General features: G+C 39.1%; 1 protein-coding gene across 2 annotated transcripts in view; it reads left to right on the top strand.

Moving 5' to 3' along the window:
* Positions 1–25,082, top strand: part of lrp1ab (low density lipoprotein receptor-related protein 1Ab) — a 141,215-nt gene that overhangs the window by 37,380 nt on the left and 78,753 nt on the right. For both annotated transcript variants that reach the window (XM_057829834.1, XM_057829833.1), the window contains exons 3-4: positions 9,437–9,574; positions 24,896–25,015. In XM_057829834.1, the coding sequence (XP_057685817.1) occupies positions 9,437–9,574; positions 24,896–25,015 (258 nt within the window). The remainder of the gene's footprint in view (positions 1–9,436; positions 9,575–24,895; positions 25,016–25,082) is intronic.

Raw genomic sequence — 25,082 nt, 5'->3', positions numbered from 1 at the left:
TAGGAGGCGCAGAACTGTTAAATAACCTCCTTTTTAAGGGAGGACAAAAATCATCTACTCCCAATTACATAAGTGTATACTTTACACATACATATTAGCCAGACCTTTATTAGATTAGATTAGATAAACACGCTTCTTGCAAGCCACTTTCGAGATTTTTACTTGTCCTGCACTGTAGAGGGAGATGCTCAACAAATTCATTGTACAACTGTATAATGACAATAAAGTTCTATTCTATTCTATTCTATTCTATTCTATTCTATTCTATTCTATTCTATTCTATTCTATTCTATTCTATTCGCTTCATTGAGTGAGTCCACTCAAATTCACGTACGCTTTGATGCTCACGTTGACGAGAACAGCCTTCCACTTGTAACAAGCTAAATGACGAATAACACGTTTGTTCCTTTGATTGTAGAGCTACCAAGGCTCCTCTGCCAGATCAAAGCTACAAACTTGTCAGTCATCATTAACTTTTAGTACCATACACGAGCTGCTCTAGTGAGGAGGGAAGTGTGAGAGGCTGTGACACTGTGCTAGCATGAAGCAGAAAAACGAGTTTGAAGTTTGGGGATTGGGGCTCTGGTCTCGTGCCGCCCCACGGCGGCTTCTCGACACTCTCCTGGGGTGATAATGAAACCACCCCCTACTTGACCTGTCATCCTGGCTCCCTTTGCTGTAGCATATTTGTACCTTGGATGAGGGGGAAAATATATATACGTATGTATATACAGTGCCTTGCAAAAGTATTCGGCCCCCTTGAACCTTGCAACCTTTCGCCACATTTCAGGCTTCAAACATAAAGATATAAAATTTTAATTTTTTGTCAAGAATCAACAACAAGTGGGACACAATCGTGAAGTGGAACAAAATTTATTGGATAATTTAAACTTTTTTAACAAATAAAAAACTGAAAAGTGGGGCGTGCAATATTATTCGGCCCCCTTGCGTTAATACTTTGTAGCGCCACCTTTTGCTCCAATTACAGCTGCAAGTCGCTTGGGGTATGTTTCTATCAGTTTTGCACATCGAGAGACTGACACTCTTGCCCATTCTTCCTTGCAAAACAGCTCGAGCTCAGTGAGGTTGGATGGAGAGTGTTTGTGAACAGCAGTCTTCAGCTCTTTCCACAGATTCTCGATTGGATTCAGGTCTGGACTTTGACTTGGCCATTCTAACACCTGGATACGTTTATTTTTGAACCATTCCATTGTAGATTTGGCTTTATGTTTTGGATCATTGTCCTATTGGAAGATAAATCTCTGTCCCGGTCTCAGGTCTTGTGCAGATACCAACAGGTTTTCTTCCAGAATGTTCCTGTATTTGGCTGCATCCATCTTCCCGTCAATTTTAACCATCTTCCCTGTCCCTGCTGAAGAAAAGCAGGCCCAAACCATGATGCTGCCACCACCATGTTTGACAGTGGGATGGTGTGTTCAGGGTGATGAGCTGTGTTGCTTTTACGCCAAACATATCGTTTTGCATTGTGGCCAAAAAGTTCAATTTTGGTTTCATCTGACCAGAGCACCTTCTTCCACATGTTTGGTGTGTCTCCCAGGTGGCTTGTGGCAAACTTTAAACGAGACTTTTTATGGATATCTTTGAGAAATGACTTTCTTCTTGCCACTCTTCCATAAAGGCCAGATTTGTGCAGTGTACGACTGATTGTTGCCCTATGGACAGACTCTCCCACCTCAGCTTTAGATCTCTGCAGTTCATCCAGAGTGATCATGGGCCTCTTGGCTGCATCTCTGATCAGTTTTCATCCTTGTTTGAGAAGAAAGTTTGGAAGGACGGCCGGGTCTTGGTAGATTTGCAGTGGTCTGATGCTCCTTCCATTTCAATATGATGGCTTGCACAGTGCTCCTTGAGATGTTTAAAGCTTGGGAAATCTTTTTGTATCCAAATCCGGCTTTAAACTTCTCCACAACAGTATCTCGGACCTGCCTGGTGTGTTCCTTGGTTTTCATAATGCTCTCTGCACTTTAAACAGAACCCTGAGACTATCACAGAGCAGGTGCATTTATACGGAGACTTGATTACACACAGGTGGATTCTATTTATCATCATCGGTCATTTAGGACAACATTGGATCATTCAGAGATCCTCACTGAACTTCTGGAGTGAGTTTGCTGCACTGAAAGTAAAGGGGCCGAATAATATTGCATGCCCCACTTTTCAGTTTTTTTATTTGTTAAAAAAAATTTAAAAAAAAAAAAAAAAAAAAAAGGGTGGCACGGTGGCTGAGTGGTTAGTACGTCTGCCTCACAGTTCTGAGATCAAGGGTTCAATCCCGGGCTTCGGCCTTCCTGTGTGGAGTTTGCATGTTCTCCCCGTGCCTGCGTGGGTTTCCTCCGGGAACTCCGGTTTCCTCCCACATCCCAAAAACATGCATGGTAGGCTGATTGAACACTCTAAATTGTCCGTAGGTGTGAGTGTGTGCGTGAATGGTTGTATGTCTCCTTGTGCCCTGCGATTGGCTGGCAACCAGTTCAGGGTGTCCCCTGCCTACTGCCCGTAGTTAGCTGGGATAGGCTCCAGCACCTCCGCGACCCTCGTGAGGAAAAGCGGCATGGAAAATGAATGAATGAATGAATACTTGTTAAAAAAGTTTAAATTATCCAATAAATGTTGTTCCTCTTCACGATTGTGTCCCACTTGTTGTTGATTCTTGACAAAAAAATTAAATTTCATATCTTTATGTTTGAAGCCTGAAATGTGGCGAAAGGTTGCAAGATTCAAGGGGGCCGAATACTTTTGCAAGGCACTGTATATATATATATATATATATATATGTGTGTATATATATATATATATATATATATATATATATATATATATATATATATATATTAGGGCTGTCAAACGATTACAATTTTTAATCGAGTTAATTACAGCTTAAAAATTAATTAATCGTAATTAATCGCAATTCATCGCAATTCAAACCATCTATAAAATATGCCATATTTTTCCGTAAATTATATATATATTCTGTAAAATAAATTGTTGGAATGGAAAGATAAGATACAAGATGGGTATATATATTCAACGTACAGTACATAAGGACTGTAGTGGGCATTTCACTCTACTGTCATTTAAATCTGTCTATGCTGTCCTCACTCCGAAGTGTCTACTTTTTCCAAAGCTAGTGAACGACGCCTTAATAATCAGACTTCTTCCTTTTTCATCTGATTTATTAATAAAATGGCCTCAAACCATTGTTCTCTTTAGACCGTAGTAAAACTCCAAAAAAAAGTACACAAGCATTGCATTAGCAACAACGTTAGCTTAGCACGCTATACAGGTTCACTAAACATAAACGAAAAGCGTCTCATACAAAAAATATAACATTTCGCTTACTAACATAATATGTACATTCTTTACAACAACCATACTTACGGACAAATCTTGTCCAAGGATCATATAAGCACAACATTACCACGTAGGCGTCAGCCCGAGACGTCGTGCAGCCATATTGAACTGGCAAGAAAGCAATAAACCATGTCGCAAAGCGACCACAAGAGTTCGCTGTTAGACAGCACAAAAAACCTTGCTTTAAAACTTACCAAAAGGCAGAATACTGTCTGAGTTGGACATGTGCGTTAATTGCGTCAAATATTTTAACGTGATTAATAAAAAAAATTAATTACCGCGCGTTAACGCGATAATTTTGACAGCCCTAATATATATATTATACGAATGTACATATTTAATTGTGTTGTGTGAGTAGCATATGTTGTTATGCAAACCAAACTCCTTGCCCCCTACTGTTAAGGTAGATCACGGGAGTTTGTCACCTTGAAAAGTAGATCCTGGAGCAAAAAAAAAAAAAAAAAATTGAGCACGCCGTTATATACAATAATTATATATATTTGATTTAATTTTCTAAAAAATGCATGTTTCACGTAGGACCTTGTGGTGCAGTGATTAAACACTTTCAGAGTAGTATTAGCATGTTACCTTTTTGGTTTTTAGTATGAGACCCGCTGTTGACACTTTTTTGGCTCTTAAAGTCAAAAACTTTCCCCACCCCTGATCTATAATATGACTTGTTGTATAAAGAAGGCTTTCAAATCTGTATTGAGTGGTCCTTTAGGGGTATGTAATATTAAAAGTTGAAATGGCTGTCTGGAAATCATAATTGCACAATTCCATTGTGCACTCAAATCCTCTTCAACAATTATGCTGGACTAATGCATGTTAGTGGGGGTAACTCTAATCTTTGGCCTCGTGCAGATCCACAGGTTATTTGGTTCAGGCTGAGGATTGTTTTCATTCCAAGCACGACTAGGAAATTGCTGTTTTAGGTGATGATAAAATGCATGGGAACATTATCCTGACCAATAGATCTAGAGCAGGGGTAGCCAACGTCGGTCCTCGAGGGCCCCTATCCAGCTTGTTTTCCATGTCTCCTTCCTCCAACACACCTGACTCAAATAATCAGGATCGTTATCAGGCTCCTGCAGAGCTTACTGATAAGCTGATCATTTGATTCAGGTGTTTTAAAGGAGGGAGTTGGCTACCCCTGATCTAGAGAGATCTTGAATGTGAGCTGATTTAATACCATTCGCTGCACGTACAGAGGATTACAGGCTGCAGTATATTACACTTTGTTTGCACTTAATCACAAACACACAATCTTTTTAACTTGCTGTAATTATTTTAATAATGAGATGCAGTACATTTGGGTTATGTAAGATGCACCTGACTATAAACCACACCGACTAAATCTTAGAAGAAAAGTTTTTTTATCTGAACTACTAGTTGAGGTGAGGCTATCACCACTTTATTCTAAGTAGAAATGGTGCAAGCTTGAACATCAATATTGTCAAATTTGTCAACTATTGCAGACTTAAAAAAAAAAAAAAAAAAAATCGTACCTATTGTTAGCTTTGTGTGAGTTGTATGAGTCTTTTCTGGGACCAACTAAACCTTCCCAGTTCTCGCGTGACCTTGTGCGAATGCTGCCAAAATTTGACAATAATTGTCAGATTACCGTGTCGGATGCTCTTCCATTCTGAGGGAAGAGTTTTAGCTCTTTGTCAGTGTACACAGAATCTCTCTGTTCTTGCTCCAGTGTTTTTGAGTATTTTTATTCTGATAAATTCATCAGGAGCGATACATCGATTAGTTAAGCAATGAGCCAATCAAATCAATTGAAACGCAAAGCAATGATCAACACTGTCGTCATTTAAATATGCCGTTTTTTATTTAAATTTTTTTTTTTTTTTTTTTTTTAAGATTTTTCTATTCGAAAGGCCGAAATGTTTTAGCAATAAAAATTGTATCATTGTTTTTTTTTTTTTTATTGTTTTAGGTGAAATGTCACTGAAATGTAACTGTGTGTGATTGTGTTAAATGTCTACATCTAAGGTCCGTGAATCGAATCTGGAAAGACTGTACTATCAGGGAAGACTTGTGATATCTCCAACTATCGCATCCAAAGAACTAATATTGTATCGTCATAAAAGTGGTGTTTATATGTTGTATATGTTTACATCACAAGGCTTCAGAGGACCTGATAATTTTTCTGTGAAATGGTTGGTGCACAGGCCATAATGTGATTGTGGCATAATTTCCATGCAGACCGCAATTAGAATTGTACGAATATGTCCTGATCGAGAAATGAATAGAAATAGTGCAATGAGATCTGCTCATCTTAAAATACCGTAGATCATTTGACTGTTTAATTGAGAAGTGCTATGCAGCTCATACAACGTCATGAAGCCCTTACAAACTCAACAGAAAACAATGAAGGACCTTTGCAGGGGGTTCGGTTCCAAAGTGCATCAAAATGTATTCCTGGTAGTGCGCTTCAAGTGGGGTTAGCTGGTTATTGAATGTAAATCAGACTGGCTTAGAGGCTGATGCTGCTAAGAAACAAGAAACCCCCAGAAAGGAAACCTGCTTTTCTGGAGCTTAATGGAGTGGTACAATTATAACTACTGTTTTGAATGGGGCGTATTATTCAGGTTGAACCCCTGTTTCATTACTTTTTTCTGGACTATTTATCCAGTATCACACTGTACAACACTTTGTATTTAGCTGCTGTTGTTTGTAAAGTGCTTTATAGATAAGTTGAGGTGAGTATTATTACTATTACATTACAGACCACATACAGTGGGGCAAATAAGTATTTGGTCAACCACCAATTGTGCAAGTTCTCCTACTTGAAAAAATTACAGAGGCCTGTAATTGTCAACATGGGTAAACCTCAACCATGAGAGACAGAATGTGAAAAAAAACAGAAAATGTTATTGTTTGATTTTTAAATAATTTATTTCCAAATTAGAGTGGAAAATAAGTATTTGGTCACCTACAAACAAGCAAGATTTCTGGCTGTCAAAGAGGTCTAACTTCTTCTAACGAGGCTCCACTCGTTACCTGTATTAATGGCACCTGTTTTAACTCATTATCGGTATAAAAGACACCTGTCCACAAGCTCAGTCAGTCACACTCCAAACTTCACTATGGCCAAGACCAAAGAGCTGTCAAAGGACACCAGAGACAAAATTGTAGACCTGCACCATGCTGGGAAGACTGAATCTGCAATAGGTAAAACTCTTGGTGTAAAGAAATCAACTGTGGGAGCAATTATTAGAAAATGGAAGACATACAAGACCACTGATAATCTCCCTCGATCTGGGGCTCCATGCAAGATCTCACCCCGTGGCGTCAAAATGATAACAAGAACGGTGAGCAAAAATCCTAGAACCACACGGGGGGACCTAGTGAATGACCTACAGAGAGCTGGGACCACAGTAACAAAGGCTACTATCAGTAACACAATGCGCCGCCAGAGACTCAAATCCTGCATTGCCAGACGTGTCTCCCTGCTGAAGAAAGTACACGTCCAGGCCCGTCTGCGGTTCGCTAGAGAGCATTTGGATGATCCAGAAGAGGACTGGGAGAATGTGTTATGGTCAGATGAAACCAAAATAGAACTTTTTGGTAGAAACACAGGTTCTCGTGTTTGGAGGAGAAAAATAATGAATTGCATCTGAAGAACACCATACCCACTGTGAAGCATGGGGTGGGGGGCATCATGCTTTGGAGCTGTTTTACTGCAAAGGGACCATGATGACTGATCTGTGTAAAGGAAAGAATGAATGGGGCCATGTATCGAGAGATTTTGAGTGAAAATCTCCTTCCATTAGCAAGGGCATTGAATATGAAACGTGGCTGGGTCTTTCAGCATGACAATGATCCCAAACACACAGCCAGGGCAACAAAGGAGTGGCTTGGTAAGAAGCATTTCAAGGTCCTGGAGTGGCCTAGCCAGTCTCCAGATCTCAACCCCATAGAAAATCTGTGGAGGGAGTTGAAAGTCTGTGTTGCCCAACGACAGCCCCAAAACATCACTGCTCTAGAGGAGATCTGCATGGAGCAATGGGCCAAAATACCAGCAACAGTGTGTGAAAACCTTGAGAAGAGTTAGAGAAAACATTTGGCCTCCGTTATTGCCAACAAAGGGCATGTAACAAAGTATTGAGATGAACTTTTGGTATTGACCAAATACTTATTTTCCACCATGATTTGCAAATAAATTCTTTAAAAATCAAACAATGTGATTTTCTGTTTTTTTTTTTTTCCCACATTCTGTCTCTCATGGTTGAGGTTTACCCATGTTGACAATTACAGGCCTCTGTAATATTTTTCAAGTGGGAGAACTTGCACAATTAGTGGTTGACTAAATATTTATTTGCCCCACTTTATAATATTGGCTCTTTGGTGACCACGAGGTATCATCTGCAACATCAAATTATGGGATTAAAAGAAGCTGTTGAATCTTACATTTTTGTAAGAGAGTTGTTGGATGAGAAACAGCTCTGTGCAGAGGGGGTAAAAGCATGAAAAGAATTTGCTTTTTAACTTCGGCAACTGTTCAAAATTACAATATGAAAGACTCTGGCATTTGAGACTGTGAAAACAACATTTAAAAAAAAGATTTTTTTTAGCTACATTTGAGACTCTGTACTCGTCACTACCCACAGAGCTCATATCGCTTCTTCCGAAGGAGGTTAACTACACCTTCGCTGCTTCTCTGTTTTGGTAAAATGGGTCAGTAGATGTAGGAAACAGAGAGAAACACGGGAGGTGGAGGAGGAAGAAGAAAAACAACCAAAGCAAACTGTTTGCTCTGCAGTGTGGGTTGAGAAACGGAGAGAAGTGTGGGATACTTTGAGGCAAATGGACAGCAATGTACTGTATATTTCATACTAGCACTTCTTGAAATCAAGAGGGAAACATGTTCCTCGTTAGCTTTAACATGTAACAATTTATGTTGATATTAAGCTTTATGCTTACATTTTTTTTTTCATGGTTTCACTTGAACTTTTGCCTCATCAGCTTTCATTACGAAATATCCCAGTAAAAGAAATGAAACAAAGGGGCTTTAAGATACACTTTTTGTATATTACCGCAATTCACTACAGTGTGTTTTTCCTTCTAATGTGCACACCTTGACTATAGGGAGGTCGGACTGTATAATACAGTCAGGTAGACGCAAACGAACACGTACTTTGCCTACAAGCACTACTACTACAGATTTGTTTTCATAGAGGAAAAAAAGATGTGGATTCATGGAATATTCCTAGAAAAAAATGTTTATCAATCCTACACAACTGTTTTTGTTGCTGCCATTGATGGCAATAGAATTCAGGTCCATTTTTAAATGGGAGGGATGACAGTAAACGATTTAAAGCAGGGGACCCCAAACTTTTTCCTGCGAGGGCCGCATAACTTTTCCCTTCTCTGATGAGGGGCCGGGGTCAGTTTGTAACAGAAAAAGTGTGACGAGTGTGCCTAAATGTAAAAATGTATTGTTTTTCAGAAAGCCACAATCAAATAACCCTTTCTGGATTCTTCACGGAACAAAAGTAAATAAAATAAAAATAATATACTATAATATGATATAATATAATAGAATAGAATAGAATAATAACACTATCAATTAAATAGATAATAACCAAATAACCCTCTCCGGGTTCTTCACAGAAAAAAAAGCCAGGAAATAAATAACACTATTGGGAAAAAAAATAATAAAAAATTCCCCTGGGGGCCGCACCAAATGTGGCCGCGGGCTGTAGTTTGGGGACCCCTGTTTTAAAGGGTTGTAAAACAGCAGCTATTAATGATTACTGTTTGTTTTAAATACTGAATGTGTAATTCTCTTAAGTTTAACATTTAGATGAAATGTTTACTATTTGTGAGTTCGCTGCCACCATACACTTGTTTTTCAAGTTTGTGCTCTCAAGTCGAAAACAGTTCTGTAACGACAATGTTTTAATGAAAATTTTTTACTATATTGTCCTTAAGAAAAATAATTGTCTGATAAAACTATTGACCTTTTGAAAACAACTCTCGCTTTTAATGTAATGTGAACAAAGGGACTGAATCCTGTTTTTTCTCATATTTCTCGCTACTATTTTTGCAGGCCTGCACAACAGGGTGAACAAGTGTCCCGTAAATGAACATGGCTGTTTGGACGTCGACGTTTGCCTCCACATGAGCAAGTTGTGTGACGGAGTCCCGGACTGCTCCGACGGCTGGGACGAGGGCCCTCACTGTAGAGGTACAAAACAGTTTGTACAAAGAAGACAATTTATTTTTCTATAAATATTCTCTGAACACATGACTTCACCGTTCTCACAATGTTTTCAGAGACACATTCTTCCCATTCAATACTGTAATCTCTATCCAATAATTGCCTCCACTAGACCCTTTAATGGCCTGGCCTGCCTTGGCCTGGGTGAAACCAATGAAATTCTCTTTCCTAGGGCAGGGGATGGGAAGTATTCCTGTTCAGCAAGGCAACTAAAGAAGAATCCCATCATTTCTACCTTTATGAATTAAAGACAATAAAATAATGGGGGCTCCCATGTTATCATTCTGGTATCCTAAGCTTTGTCTCAGAATATCGTTGTGGTTGGTTGGATCTTGGGCTCACCTTGCAGTTGTCTTTTAAATCCTGAGCAGCAGTCAAACAGAAAAAGTCAGTTTTTGAATTTGTCACACCTAAGTATATGCCGGTATGAGATTCTGTCGTTATGATAAGCCAAAATATCACGGTTTCACAGTATCACAGTATTGTAAATACAGGTCTAAAATGTGTTACTTTGAGATATCTGGGTTTTAAAAAAAACAACACTTTTTTTCCATTGAATAGGTTTTTTTATTTTTCAAAACATGTTGGCAAATTGGAACATACTGTAAGTATACACTAATGTTAAGTGAAAATAAATTGATAAATAAAAAAAATTCTAAATAAAATTAAAATAAATGCAGTCCTTTAGGTGAGCCTAAACCCACAACCAAATCTCAACTTTATTACCAACAGAACAAAAATAATGTAATTATTTTTCATAAAAAGCATGTGTGTATGACTCTTTTCATGTTAATATTATACACACACTTTTTCTCAACACAGACAGTTGCCAGAGAGAAAAATCACCACGTTTTACCACTACTAGACACCCAAGAGTTAACTTTCGTAGCTGGTGGGAAACGTTCATGACAGTGTTTACTAACCTTTAATTTTGCATGAATGCGAAATCATATTGGAAGCATTTCCTCTGAGCAGCCACCCTCCGCAAACATATTTTACATGTTGGTTGGCCCTCCTCCTCTAAGCCGCGGCCATCTGTAACTTTTCTGTAGCGGAAGTATTCCCATACCGGCGATTTCGTTTTCTTGATTGGGGTGAAAAAAGTTCAGGAGTTTCACCGCCTCCAGCCATCGTGTGGCACAGCTGACTCACTGACACTGAGCAACAACCGGTGGATGAGGGTTGAGCCTTGCAGCTGCAAGCGAGGGATTTCTCCATGCATTTTTGGGACAAAAAATAGCTAATACCTTAGGGACGGTATGACGGAAAATTTTTGCGTTTTTGAAACCTTGGTGTTTTCATACCGGGGGATACCTTAAATCTGATAATCGGCTCATGTCTAGTCACACCATACGACATGAGATGTTTGGCATCTCTGAACTTACAATGTTGGTCAATCAACATTTGTCCATCGGGCCAAAATCTAGCTACATTCGAGTAGTTTAAACCTTGCCTTTAGGCTAAGCCATTTATTCTTAAAGAATACAAAATGATCTTGAATTTGAAGTGTTTCAAGGTTATGGTTTGTGAACATTTATGGGTTCATTTTTAAAATGTATTTTCTTCAAAACAAAGTTAGAACTTGGAACGCTTTTGATTTTGATCGTATGATATCTTATCCAAGTTGTAATGAGGCAATTTAATGAGTCACTGGCGAATTTTTCCAATAATCCACACTCAGTCCTTCTGGTAGCCAATCACATCAGCCATGTCTCCAGTTGTGAGTACACAAGTCCTCAGTCAAGCAGCGGTCAACACAACCTATATATCGCTAGTAATGCATGCATGCATGTATGCAACCCCACGTGCACCCAAACATACACACACGTTCTTGTAAACACACACCCAAACACACCCATTTCCCCACACACACCCAGCAGTGTGTCCAGACCCCGTTTCAGGGAAAGTTCTGGACCTTGACAACCATCCCAGTGTTTGCTTGTACAAACTGGCGGCTTGTGCAAGCGCACGCTGGTCCCGGTGTCTGAAAGCGTACTTTGTCACTCACTCTGTCCATGTAATTTTACCCGACTTGTTGACGCGAGTGGCCAGAAAAGACGCGGAAAGGCAACTTTATCTCAGTCCCAATTTGAGTTTTGATTTCCAATTTAGAATACCGGTACCTATGCACTGTCACAATATTCAGACAGCATGATTTATTAATATTAAAGAATGAGAATTATATTTTGGGGTCATGTTTGATTAATGTATCATCATCATGTTTGATAAGAATTGAACTTGTATAATTTTTTCCCCAAAATATATAATTTGTGCTCAACAGTGTTTGAATAATAGTAATAATAGTTCCAATAAATAGTGCGTTTCCCTCATTGAGCAGGTATGGAAATAGCTCTCCTCGCAACATGTTTAGCATTAATTACCCCCCCAAAAAACATCATTTTCCATAAACAATATTTCAACAATGTGAAATAATGTGAATTACGCCCATTAGCTTTCCGTTGCTGTTAAAATTTAATCAGTAAATTGAAATTTGGTTGAAATATTCATATCCTCATTCAATTTGCTCAATACCCAGTGCCAAAAATCTGTTTCTTTTGTTGTGTCGGATTCAATATGTCTGTTTGCAATTAGTTTGTTTTCAAAATGTGACAGATACCTGGATCTGTTGAGACCTTTCTGCAGACAATCACATTGAAATTTCTTTTCAAAACAATAGCAGCCATGTAGAGTGCCTTGCAAAAGTATTCGGCCCCCTTGAACCTTGCAACCTTTCGCCACATTTCAGGCTTCAAACATAAAGATATAAAATTTTAATTTTTTGTCAAGAATCAACAACAAGTGGGACACAATCGTGAAGTGGAACAAAATTTATTGGATAATTTAAACATTTTTAACAAATAAAAAACTGAAAAGTGGGGCGTGCAATATTATTCGGCCCCCTTGCGTTAATACTTTGTAGCGCCACCTTTTGCTCCAATTACAGCTGCAAGTCGCTTGGGGTATGTTTCTATCAGTTTTGCACATCGAGAGACTGACATTCTTGCCCATTCTTCCTTGTAAAACAGCTCGAGCTCGGTGAGGTTGGATGGAGAGTGTTTGTGAACAGCAGCCTTCAGCTCTTTCCACAGATTCTCGATTGGATTCAGGTCTGGACTTTGACTTGGCCATTCTAACACCTGGATACGTTTATTTTTGAACCATTCCATTGTAGATTTGGCTTTATGTTTTGGATCAATGTCCTGTTGGAAGATAAATCTCCGTCCCAGGCTCGGGTCTTGTGCAGATACCAACAGGTTTTCTTCCAGAATGTTCCTGTATTTGGCTGCATCCATCTTCCCGTCAATTTTAACCATCTTCCCTGTCCCTGCTGAAGAAAAGCAGGCCCAAACCATGATGCTGCCACCACCATGTTTGACAGTGGGATGGTGTGTTCAGGGTGATGAGCTGTGTTGCTTTTACGCCACACATATCGTTTTGCATTGTGGCCAAAAAGTTCAATTTTGGTTTCATCTGACCAGAGCACCTTCTTCCACATGTTTGGTGTGTCTCCCAGGTGGCTTGTAGCAAACTTTAAACGAGACTTTTTATGGATATCTTTGAGAAATGTCTTTCTTCTTGCCACTCTTCCATAAAGGCCAGATTTGTGCAGTGTACGACTGATTGTTGCCCTATGGACAGACTCTCCCACCTCAGCTGTAGATCTCTGCAGTTCATCCAGAGTGATCATGGGCCTCTTGGCTGCATCTCTGATCAGTTTTCTCCTTGTTTGAGAAGAAAGTTTGGAAGGACGGCCGGGTCTTTGTAGATTTGCAGTGGTCTGATGCTCCGTCCATTTCAATATGATGGCTTGCACAGTGCTCCTTGAGATGTTTAAAGCTTGGGAAATCTTTTTGTATCCAAATCCGGCTTTAAACTTCTCCACAACAGTATCTCGGACCTGCCTGGTGTGTTCCTTGGTTTTCATAATGCTCTCTGCACTTTAAACAGAACCCTGAGACTATCACAGAGCAGGTGCATTTATACGGAGACTTGATTACACACAGGTGGATTCTATTTATCATCATCGGTCATATAGGACATCATTGGATCATTCAGAGATCCTCACTGAACTGAGTCAGTCCCACTTTTCAGTTTTTTATTTGTTAAAAAAGTTTAAATTATCCAATAAATGTTGTTCCACTTCACGATTGTGTCCCACTTGTTGTTGATTCTTGACAAAAAAAATTAAATTTCATATCTTTATGTTTGAAGCCTGAAATGTGGCGAAAGGTTGCAAGATTTAAGGGGGCCGAATACTTTTGCAAGGCACTGTAAGTAGAGGAGTGATTAATAGCAAGGCTGCTGTGTTACAATGTGCCATGGAAAAGGTAATCAGGTTTTCCAAAAAATATTATATACTTTTGTTAATGTATGTGTACATTATAGTACAGTAGTATAGTAAAGTATATCTTTGCCTGACAAAAAGCACAACAAACCTGTGCATATTCATACAACAAAGCTTGGTATGAGTATATCAGCTTTATGTTAAATTTATCAAACCCAGATTTCACAATGAGTTGGCCAATTTGTGAGTAAAAATTAGCTGAAATAATTTCGTTCTCCATACTTAGAGACATTTTTGTTGGGTCATTTTGAATACAATTCCTTGGCACTTTGGTCGATGTTACAGTAGTATGAAAAAGTATCTGAACCTTTTTGAATTTCTCACATTTCTGCATAAAACCACCATCAAATGTGATCTGATCTTGCACAAAATATTAAACGTGATGTTTCACTTACTTCCCCCCCCTTTTTGTCATTGTTTGCATACTGTCCTCATTAAAATATGAAAACTATAAATGTTTAGTTGGTTTTAGTTAAAGCAGTTTTTTTCATCTGTGTGATTTTAACAAAGATCAGATCACATTTGATGGTGATTTTATGCAGAAATGTGAGAAATCTCAAAAGGTTCAGATACTGTTTCATACCACTGTATATCACATGGCCAATAGTACTGTCCATTCATTGTTATTTGGCCTGCTTTAAAGCATTAACTGTCATTATAAGGGAGATTAGGCCTCTCCATGGGGCAAAGGTCTTGCTCCTCAGAATTGACTGATTTATGGCAAAGAGCACAATGGGGTCATGAACAGTCCTCAGAGGAGCTTTCCCATCTCTTCTTGCTTTCTTAAAAGGAACCCCTTACAATTCTAGGGCAATTGTTTATGCGCGCAATGTGTTTTCGTTATTGTCCTTCATGTCTCAGTAAGTGTGGAATTAGAGGCCGTCACATAGGTTACTTGAAGCGGCCTGTGGAAAGGCCACATTTTCATCTTTATTCATGAGCGGGTCTTGACCTGAATGGTTTTGTTGGCTGTTGTTAGCCCTGTCTTGCATGACAAGGCCTGTTATGTCTTCAACTGGCAGGATTTGGCCACACTGTATATGGGGGACAATACAATGCTTTTGAACTCGCGGAACACTGAAAGTAGAATAGAACGCAAGTAAGGCGTAATGTACATCACAGCATTGGCGGAATACACAAATACATGAAAATAATAATAATAATAATAAAATATCGACAATTAAATAATGTAAATGTGTGTGTATATATACATACTGAACATACAGTGCCTTGCAAAAGTATTTGGCCCCCTTGAATCTTGCAACCTTTCGCCACATTTCAAGCTTCAAACATAAAGATATGAAATTTAATTTTTTTTGTCAAGAATCAACAACAAGTGGGACACAATCCTGAAGTGGAACAACATTTATTGGATAATTTAAACTTTTTTAATAAATAAAAAACTGAAAAGTGGGGCGTGCAATATTATTCGGCCCCTTTACTTTCAGTGCAGCAAACTCACTCCAGAAGTTCAGTGAGGATCTCTGAATGATCCAATGTTGTCCTAAATGACCGATGATGATAAATAGAATCCACCTGTGTGTAATCAAGTCTCCGTATAAATGCACCTGCTCTGTGATAGTCTCAGGGTTCTGTTTAAAGTGCAGAGAGCATTATGAAAACCAAGGAACACACCAGGCAGGTCCGAGATACTGTTGTGGAGAAGTTTAAAGCCGGATTTGGATACAAAAAGATTTCCCAAGCTTTAAACATCTCAAGGAGCACTGTGCAAGCCATCATATTGAAATGTAAGGAGCATCAGACCACTGCAAATCTACCAAGACCCGGCCGTCCTTCCAAACTTTCTTCTCAAACAAGGAGAAAACTGATCAGAGATGCAGCCAAGAGGCCCATGGTCACTCTGGATGAACTGCAGAGATCTACAGCTGAGGTGGGAGAGTCTGTCCATAGGACAACAATCAGTCGTACACTGCACAAATCTGGCCTTTATGGAAGAGTGGCAAGAAGAAAGACATTTCTCAAAGATATCCATAAAAAGTCTCGTTTAAAGTTTGCCACAAGCCACCTGGGAGACACACCAAACATGTGGAAGAAGGTGCTCTGGTCAGATGAAACCAAAATTGAACTTTTTGGCCACAATGCAAAACGATATGTTTGGCGTAAAAGCAACACAGCTCATCACCCTGAACACACCATCCCACTGTCAAACATGGTGGTGGCAGCATCATGGTTTGGGCCTGCTTTTCTTCAGCAGGGACAGGGAAGATGGTTAAAATTGACGGGAAGATGGATGCAGCCAAATACAGGAACATTCTGGAAGAAAACCTGTTGGTATCTGCACAAGACCTGAGCCTGGGACGGAGATTTATCTTCCAACAGGACATTGACCCAAAACATAAAGCCAAATCTACAATGGAATGGTTAAAAAATAAACGTATCCAGGTGTTAGAATGGCCAAGTCAAAGTCCAGACCTGAATCCAATCGAGAATCTTTGGAAAGAGCTGAAGACTGCTGTTCACAAACACTCTCCATCCAACCTCACCGAGTTCGAGCTGTTTTGCAAGGAAGAATGGGCAAGAATGTCAGTCTCTCGATGTGCAAAACTGATAGAAACATACCCCAAGCGACTTGCAGCTGTAATTGGAGCAAAAGGTGGCGCTACAAAGTATTAACGCAAGGGGGCCGAATAATATTGCACGCCCCACTTTTCAGTTTTTTATTTGTTAAAAATGTTTAAATTATCCAATAAATTTTGTTCCACTTCACGATTGTGTCCCACTTGTTGTTGATTCTTGACAAAAAATTACAATTTTATATCTTTATGTTTGAAGCCTGAAATGTGGCGAAAGGTTGCAAGGTTCAAGGGGGCCGAATACTTTTGCAAGGCACTGTATATATATTCAAATCATGACTTTTTACATTTTTTTTTGTTTTGTTGTAAATGTACTTACGCATTCCTCCAGTGCTTTATGCATATTTGTTAAGTCTGGTTGCCACTGAGAGTGATAGATGTCCAATCCATTTTAAGTGTAAAGGTAAGCACGAAATGTATTGGACATCTACTAGTGACAATCTAATTTCAATTCACAGTAGAAGGATGATCGGACACCACACGATTGGACGTCTAGCATCTTCAGTGGCACTGAGAGATTTTAATTTAAATTCAGGCATCAAGGGGTAAAAGTCTAAAAAGGGATGTCTGGGGCATGCCGCACGTCGCTACTGTTTTGGCAGTGATAACAATTGTTTGCCCAATAATCAAGCTACTGCCTTGACTGTGTTTGTCGTCGATGCCTCTGCCCTCTTTTCGCGACTGATTTGCAAACACCAGCACATACACTCCCCACAAAAAAAGGGGAGTGTCACCCTATCAGGAGAACACTACATGCACTAAACCTAACTAATTCTCCCTACAAGTGTTTCAACAAATTGTGTCAAATTCCCATAAAACTGGAAATATCAAGAATAGGATTTGAGGAGTAATATGGAATGTTACCTAACTCCTGATAGATTTAATGTTAAAAAATTATTTCAATACTCGAACCCATTTTTTTATTTTTTTTAAACCTGATCATACAAATTGCCTCGAATTGCTGTCCTCAGACAAAATGACAATCCATACTTTTTTTTTTTTTTTTTTTAAATTAGGAAAATAATATCAATTTGTGGGCAAACTTTTGTGTCCCACTTTTAGAAGGCTGCTGCAGGTAGACTACATGGGAGACACGTGCAGACTTGTTTCCAGACAGTGAAGGTACAAAGGTAGGAATGTCCTGGGAATCAGCAGCCTTCCAAAGTCACACACTGGTATAGCTGGTTTACACAGTGAGTTTAGTTACAGCCATTGCACAGACATGCAAAGATTATTCAGTCCTTTCATTTTGTCCCTAAATATGAAAGTATATGGTTTGTACTTTGTAGTATTTATTCATTAATTAATTCATCCTCTGCTGTATTATTTAATGATAAACAATGAAAAAATATATAATTCCTTGTCCTTGAAAATGAAATCAACATCAACTTTCAACACAACGATTGTCAGAAATTCTATTCTGTGAACAACACTTACTGTGTGGTGTCCTAAATTTCCAAATTTTGTCACTTTACATTGACATTAATATTAGAAGTTATCAGTCCTTTCCTCTAGCCACATTAGCAAGTATGCGCAGACGGTGTTAGGAAGTCCATTTGGTACACATCCTAATTGACATGGCGACATGATCTTACTGCAGAAAAAGCAAACATCCAAAACAAGACCTGTACTTGTCAAACATGCCTGATACTTATGCTTTCATGCTGGCAACAACTTTTTTTCACGCTTATGGAGTTACAGGAATGCCCGAAAGTTGTTTACAAACACTTGGTACAAACGATTTTTGGTGATGAATGGTCAAGGTCATTGTGACCTCTCACTTGTACTCTTCAACATGTCCAGAATGCCCGAAGGGAATTTCTCTTTCATAGCATAGCTCATCTAAAGACATGTTTTTTTCTATGGTGGGGGTAGGGGGGGTCTCAGATTGATAAACATGATGCTATCCAAGTATTAAAAGGATCAATGGCAATGGCACGCTTGTTTAGGATTGAAGGGCTCCTCTGTGTCTGTGTAATTTGTTTGCTCCGTTCATTAACCTCTGGTCAAACGTCTGCTGTTGCTATTTGCTTGGAGGTGGGATGTCCAAACAGATCTCATCATGGCGCCTATCAGGCGCCGCTTTTCACTTTGGTTTAGGTCTTTGTTTTTTTTATATATTAATTAGGGCTGTCAAACGATTAAAATTTTTAATCGAGTTAATCACAGCTTAAAAATTAATTAATCGTAATTAATCGCAATTAATCGCAATTCAAACCTTTAAAATATGCCATATTTTTCTGTAAATTATTGTTGGAATGGAAAGATAAGACACAAGATGGATATATACATTCAACATACTGTACATAAGTACTGTATTTGTTTATGCAACAATAAATCAACAAGATGGCATTAACATTATTAACATTCTGTCAAAGCGATCCATGGATAGAAAGACTTGTAGTTCTTAAAAGATAAATTTTAGTACTAGTTATAGAAATGTTATATTAAAACCCCTCTTAATGTTTTCGTTTTCATAAAATTTGTAAAATTTTCAATCAAAAAATAAACTAGTGGCTCGCCCTTGTTGATGTCAATAATTACACAACGCTCATGGTGCTGAAACCCATAAAATCAGTCGCACCCAAGCGCCAGCAGAGGGCGACAAAACACCAAAAAACACAAGTAACAAGTGGACATGACACTGTGCTGTCATTTTAATCTGTTTGAGCTGGGCATGTGCTTTAAATGCGTCAAATATTTTAACGTGATTAATTTAAAAAATTACCGTATTGGCCCGAATATAAGACGATGTTTTTTGCACTGAAATAAGATTGAAAAAGAGGAGGTCGTCTTATAACTGCGGTCTAAAAAAAAAAAAAAAAAAAAAACTGCGGCCTAGACATATACCCATTCACGACGCTTGATGGCGCCAGTCATCAATGAATCGAATGCTGAACGCGACTCGGGCGGCCAAAGCGAACCCCTGACACGAAGAAGAAAGTGGTAAGAAGGAAAAGAGAAGAAAATACCGGTAATAGAAGAGATAACCGAAAATGGAGAAACTTCGCGACAATTTGGAGAAAAGTGGGTCGAAGATTGGCCAGGTTAACCGGTGTTTGGCCATTCCTTACTACGCGGCGAAACGTCCTACACAATGCTCAGGGCGCTTGCATATGCATTCACACGCATGCGCACACCGGTTGGAAGCGGCGAGTACTCACTATTTTTGTTTTTATTTAGTTATTTAGAACCTTTTCACAGCCTCAAAGATACTTTTTGCATGTATTACCCTCTCATACTTTTAACCATTGTGTTTTTTTGTGTTAGCTTTGAAGCAGTTGACCACATTAGTCACGTAGCGTATTTAAATCGTCCTTATTTGACATAACTACATTTAAGTATTTTCTGCAGGCATTTCTTTAGTACGTTATTCCTGTATGCATCTAAACAAAACAAGTTTAGAGCGCAAGGTAGTAATTTAGGTGTCAAATTCGACTAATGTAGCACGTTTCGCCGATGTAGGACATTTTGGCAGAACACCGGCAGCTGAGGAGAAGTTATGACGCAAACTTCAAGTTGATGGTGATAAATGAGGCGGTGTCTTCAAACAACTGCAAAGCGGCTGTGAAATATGGTGTCACAGAGTGTAATGTACGGAGATGAGAGCTCAAAAAGATCGCCTAAAAAATGCTCAGTCAGAGAAAAGCTTTCCGTGGTCGTTTCTGTATAAAAATTAATTTGGTGTTCAAAAAGTCTTTTTTCAAACTTAAGTCTTGAAAAAGAGGGGGTCGTCTTATAATCGGGGTCGTCTTATATTCGGGCCAATACGGTAATTACCGCCCGTTAACGCGATAATTTTGACACTCCTAATATTAATAGAGATAAATGTCTGACATGTCTCCCAGCTCTTGATTGATTTTGTTAATCACTTAAAGTAAAAGATTGCAGTTTATTATTAACAAAGCAATTTCATATATCTTTAGCATATGCTACATGTGTATTGATGAAATATTTTATGCTTTGATATATAAAAAGGTGCATTTCAAAACATAAATGGAACCTTTTGGGGAGGGGGTCTTTTCTCCTTCTAATTGCCAGGGGTCTTTCACAGTGTGAGACCTGGTGAATGGATTCGATATGGGCCACACATTTTGCTGGGGGACTCTTCCTTTCAGTGGGGTATCAACAAAAGGGCCATTGTGACCCACTGTGCTACTGGCTTTATATAATGAAAGAGCCTTCATCGGTCTAATCCTTCTCAACTGCAGCCGGTGTTACTTACTAGCTGTATTCATACGGAGAGGACCGTAATGTTATTCTGGAAACGAATAGTTTTTCATTCATTCTTTTAATTACTTAAATGTTGCTTTTTTTCCCCTGTGGAGGAAAAAAAAGATGAACAAGTTAATAATTAGGGATGTGACAAAATATCGAAATGGTAATATATCGTGATACTTAGTTTCCCAAAAGGCTATCGATATGCTCCTGCCAAAAATCGAGATATCGCTTTAAAAAGGTGTCAATGTCTAAAAAAATTTTTTTTAAAGGAACCAACAAGTTGCTACCAAAATCTTACATCACAATAGTGTCTCAGTTAACTCTAAGGCTACATTGACGGTGCTTGACGCCCCATTCCATTTAGACTGGGAACGTTCGTTCATTCGAAACCAGAGCATTCACAGTCATTCTGTCCGATTTTAGGGCATTTACAGGTCACTTGCTGTTCATTTTAGGGCATTTACGGGTCATTTCCTGTTGAGTTTGAGTCACTGCCTATTCATTTGGGCATTTTATTGGTCACTTTCTGTTTATTTTGAGTTACAGAACAGGAAGTGACCCATAAAATAAAACGATACGAAACAACGATTATTGATACATTGCTCAGGAAATCATTTTAGGATATTCTACAAACAACTAATAAACAGAAAAACAAGCTTCTGCTGTGAATTGGAATTTGTTTATCACTAGTAGACGTCCAATCCATTTGAAGTGTTCATTCGCTGCCATCCCTCCCACTTCAAATGGATTGAACGTCGATGGCCGTCAGTGGCAGCCAATGCCAGGCAATGAGGTAATTTTGGGCCATTTAAGGTAATTTACCTGTTGATTTTTCGGGTTACTTCCTGTTGATTTTGGGGTATTTATGCCATAAAATACCCCAAAATCAACAGGAAGTAACAACTGGAAAAACGAAGGGTATTTTATGAGTCATACATAAAATACCCCAAAATCAACAGGAAGTAACTGAAATCAACAGGTAAATGACCTTAAATGGCCCAAAATTGCCTCATCCTCTCCTGTTCTGGAACTCAATAAACAGGAAGTAACCCATAAAATAAACAGGAAGTAACTGAAATCAACAGGTAAATGACCTTAAATGGCCCAAAATTACCTCATTGCCTGGCATTGGCTGCCACTGACGGTCATAGACGTTCAATCCGTTTGAAGTGGAAGGGGTGGCATTGGCTGCCACCCTCCCAGTTCAAATGGATTGGATGTCTACTAATGATAAACTCTTTACAATTCACAGCAGAAGCTTATTTTTCTGTTTGCTCGTTGTTTGGAGAATATCCAAGAATGAATTCCTGACCAATGCATCGATAATCGTTGCATCGCCATATCGTCAGATCATCGTTATCGTGAGCTTTGTATCGCAAATCGTATCGTATTGTGAGGTACCAAGAGGTTCCCAATCCTATTAATAATGATAGATCTCCAATTCATTTAAAATCGAAGGACTGGCTGTGAATGCTGCTTCAGTGCTATTGATTGCGCTATACATCCAATCCATTTTGACTTGGGGGATTGGCACTGACAATTTGCTGCTAGCCTCTAACATTCACGATGGGTTAGAAGTGTAGCACCATCAATGGTAAGCAATGAGTTATGACTGGGGATGTCCCAATCGCATATTTTTGCACCATAGTCCGAGTCACCTGATTTTGATAATTAGCCGATACAGAGTCACGATCCGATACCGGGGAAAAAAAGTCTTTGAACAAAGGTTGGAGTTGCGGAGTATGAAATGTATTAATTTTTGTTTTGTTTTGCCAATGCTGTTGTATTTCCGGATTATTTTGTAACTTTTTAGCCGTTAGGAAAAAAAAAAAAAAAAAGATTTCAAATCCGATCATTTTCAACCAATTCCGATCCTTTGAAAACTCGCTCGATCGCCCCGATTTCTGATCACGTGATTGGATCGCGGACATCCCTAGTTAAGTTAGATAATATTCCTGTCAAGTACATTGTATCACACTGAAAAAGGAAAAGAGTGGAGGGCCGAGTGCATCCTGGAAAACTGCCGAGTGGGTGCAGCCAGTGGTAATATAACTTGGTGATGATTCAGGACAAGCCTGTGCTAGCCCGAACTTTAACTTTTTGTTTCCACGCCATTATAATGATTCGTATTTAAATTCACCTCCAGTGAAGAATTGCTTATTACAGTGCCTTGCAAAAGTATTCGGCCCCCTTGAACGTTGCAACCTTTCGCCACATTTCAGGCTTCAAAGATAAAGATATAAAATTTTAATTTTTTTGTCAAGAATCAACAACAAGTGGGACACAATCGTGAAGTGGAACAAAATTTATTGGATAATTTAAGCTTTTTTAACAAATAAAAAACTGAAAAGTGGGGCGTGCAATATTATTCGGCCCCCTTGCGTTAATACTTTGTAGCGCCACCTTTTGCTCCAATTACAGCTGCAAGTCGCTTGGGGTATGTTTCTATCAGTTTTGCACATCGAGAGACTGACATTCTTGCCCATTCTTCCTTGCAAAACAGCTCGAGCTCAGTGAGGTTGGATGGAGAATGTTTGTGAACAGCAGTCTTCAGCTCTTTCCACAGATTCTCGATTGGATTCAGGTCTGGACTTTGACTTGGCCATTCTAACACCTGGATACGTTTATTTTTGAACCATTCCATTGTAGATTTGGCTTTATGTTTTGGATCATTGTCCTGTTGGAAGATAAATCTCCGTCCCAGTCTCAGGTCTTGTGCAGATACCAACAAGTTTTCTTCCAGAATGTTCCTGTATTTGGCTGCATCCATCTTCCCGTCAATTTTAACCATCTTCCCTGTCCCTGCTGAAGAAAAGCAGGCCCAAACCATGATGCTGCCACCACCATGTTTGACAGTGGGGATGGTGTGTTCAGGGTGATGAGCTGTGTTGCTTTTACGCCAAACATATCGTTTTGCATTGTGGCCAAAAAGTTCAATTTTGGTTTCATCTGACCAGAGCACCTTCTTCCACATGTTTGGTGTGTCTCCCAGGTGGCTTGTGGCAAACTTTAAACGAGACTTTTTATGGATATCTTTGAGAAATGGCTTTCTTCTTGCCACTCTTCCATAAGGGCCAGATTTGTGCAGTGTACGACTGATTGTTGTCCTATGGACAGACTCTCCTACCTCAGCTGTAGATCTCTGCAGTTCATCCAGAGTGATCATGGGCCTCTTGGCTGCATCTCTGATCAGTTTTCTCCTTGTTTGAGAAGAAAGTTTGGAAGGACGGCCGGGTCTTGGTAGATTTGCTGTTGTCCGATGCTCCTTCCATTTCAATATGATGGCTTGCACAGTGCTCCTTGAGATGTTTAAAGCTTGGGAAATCTTTTTGTATCCAAATCCGGCTTTAAACTTCTCCACAACAGTATCTCGGACCTGCCTGGCGTGTTCCTTGGTTTTCATAATGCTCTCTGCACTTTAAACAGAACCCTGAGACTATCACAGAGCAGGTGCATTTATACGGAGACTTGATTACACACAGATGGATTCTATTTATCATCATCGGTCATTTAGGACAACATTGGATCATTCAGAGATCCTCACTGAACTTCTGGAGTGAGTTTGCTGCACTGAAAGTAAAGGGGCCGAATAATATTGCACGCCCCACTTTTCAGTTTTTTATTTGTTAAAAAAGTTTAAATTATCCAATAAATGTTGTTCCACTTCACGATTGTGTCCCACTTGTTGTTGATTCTTGACAAAAAAATTTAATTTCATATCTTTATGTTTGAAGCCTGAAATGTGGCGAAAGGTTGCAAGATTCAAGGGGGCCGAATACTTTTGCAAGGCACTGTATCTCTTGACAAATAAAATAATGTTTGAACTTTAAAAATGCGACTTATATGTTTTTTTTTGCGCATTTTCGGGCTGGAGCGACTTATGCTCAGGTGCGACTTATAGTCCGAAAAATACAGTAATATGCATAAATGTGAAGATGCTCTATCCCTGCCCTGAGAGGAAATTGAAGGTATGATAGTGATAGTGCTGCACTGCACATTAAAATATTTAAAAGGCACTGAGCAATTACCTGCAAGGCTTTAGTTTGCCCTTTTTTGTCACTTAGTATATGGTGTCCTTGATAATATGTTCCAGTGTTTACGTATGTCCTCTGTGTGTTCTCATTTTAGAGCACGCACCAGACTGTGCCTCACACGGTTGCCAATTTCACTGCGCCGTGACTCACGATGGTCCCAAGTGCTACTGTAGCAATGGCTATGAGGTGGCCGCGGATGGAAAGACATGTAAAGGTGAGTGACCAATTATTTGTCATACATTTTAATACACATATATAAAATATAAATAACGCTGATAAAT

The sequence above is a fragment of the Corythoichthys intestinalis genome, chromosome 2 (genome assembly GCF_030265065.1).
Source record: "Corythoichthys intestinalis isolate RoL2023-P3 chromosome 2, ASM3026506v1, whole genome shotgun sequence".
NCBI lineage: Eukaryota > Metazoa > Chordata > Actinopteri > Syngnathiformes > Syngnathidae > Corythoichthys > Corythoichthys intestinalis.
This window is presented reverse-complemented; position numbering and strand designations above follow the sequence as displayed.